Raw genomic sequence first — 896 nt, forward strand, 5'->3', positions numbered from 1 at the left:
CGCGGATTGCTGGATCTGCACCAGATTTCTCCAGCCAGGGTATTGTCGGAGGTCACTCTATTTTAAGCTCTTGGGCCGCAAGTTTCCGATTGTATATCATGGGGTAGACTACCATTAGGACGAAGTTGGGGAAGAGCAGAATTTAGCTACGCAGAATCAGTAGCCTACGTTTTTTGAGTAAAAACAGAGCGTCTTAGACACCGGACACATCAACAAATGCGCATCATCTCCCGCGTCTAATGAACAACAGAGGGGACGCCAGACGAATTAATTCCTCTCTCAATAAACCTCGCCAATAATATAGGCAGGCTATTTAAATGAGAAACACCAAACACTGATTAGGCTTGGACGAACGGTGGTCGTTCTGTAAATGGATCAGAAAAAAGGCTGTGCGGATGAGGTAGCCTACGGTTTAGGCTATTAATAGGGGAGCTTGGGTGACGGAGTTTTTACTCGTGGAGACGAAGGGCTTCGCAGCGAGTCGCCGGACACGGTGTATGTAGCGTACTCCTCTTGCGCAGATCTTTCATTTAGTTCATGCGGTAGTGTTTTGTTTTGCAATAAATCATGGATGTGTTAGGAGTGTTAAACCTGGGCGAAGTCGGCGTTTATTTTTCAAAAATGGCAATGTTTCCCGTTTTTGATCTTGCCTACTACATCGTGTCCATACTCTACCTCAAGTATGAGCCAGGTGAGTAACATCTTCATTCATTTCTGGTTGAATCGTGAGTGTACTATTTCACTGGAGGAATACGCAGGTGTTTGGCATGCACTGCTGCTGTCAACATTGGTGCGCGCAGCCCTCTGTCATTTCTAATGTCACATAAACCTCATTCGTTGATATGAAAGGGTCAGCTGGCATTCCTTGTGATTATGCGATTAATACTCGATTTAGA

The 896-nt window shown here is 45.3% G+C and overlaps 1 protein-coding gene across 1 annotated transcript in view; it reads left to right on the forward strand.

The window, feature by feature from the left end:
• The first annotated feature begins 213 nt into the window (after positions 1–213).
• Positions 214–896, forward strand: part of tmem38a (transmembrane protein 38A) — a 5,387-nt gene continuing 4,704 nt past the window's right edge. The window contains exon 1 of the mRNA XM_062556973.1: positions 214–691. Coding sequence (XP_062412957.1) covers positions 568–691 — 124 coding nt within the window. The 5' untranslated portion in view covers positions 214–567. The remainder of the gene's footprint in view (positions 692–896) is intronic.

This window comes from Sardina pilchardus, chromosome 15 (assembly GCF_963854185.1).
Source record: "Sardina pilchardus chromosome 15, fSarPil1.1, whole genome shotgun sequence".
NCBI classification, from domain to species: Eukaryota; Metazoa; Chordata; class Actinopteri; order Clupeiformes; family Clupeidae; genus Sardina; species Sardina pilchardus.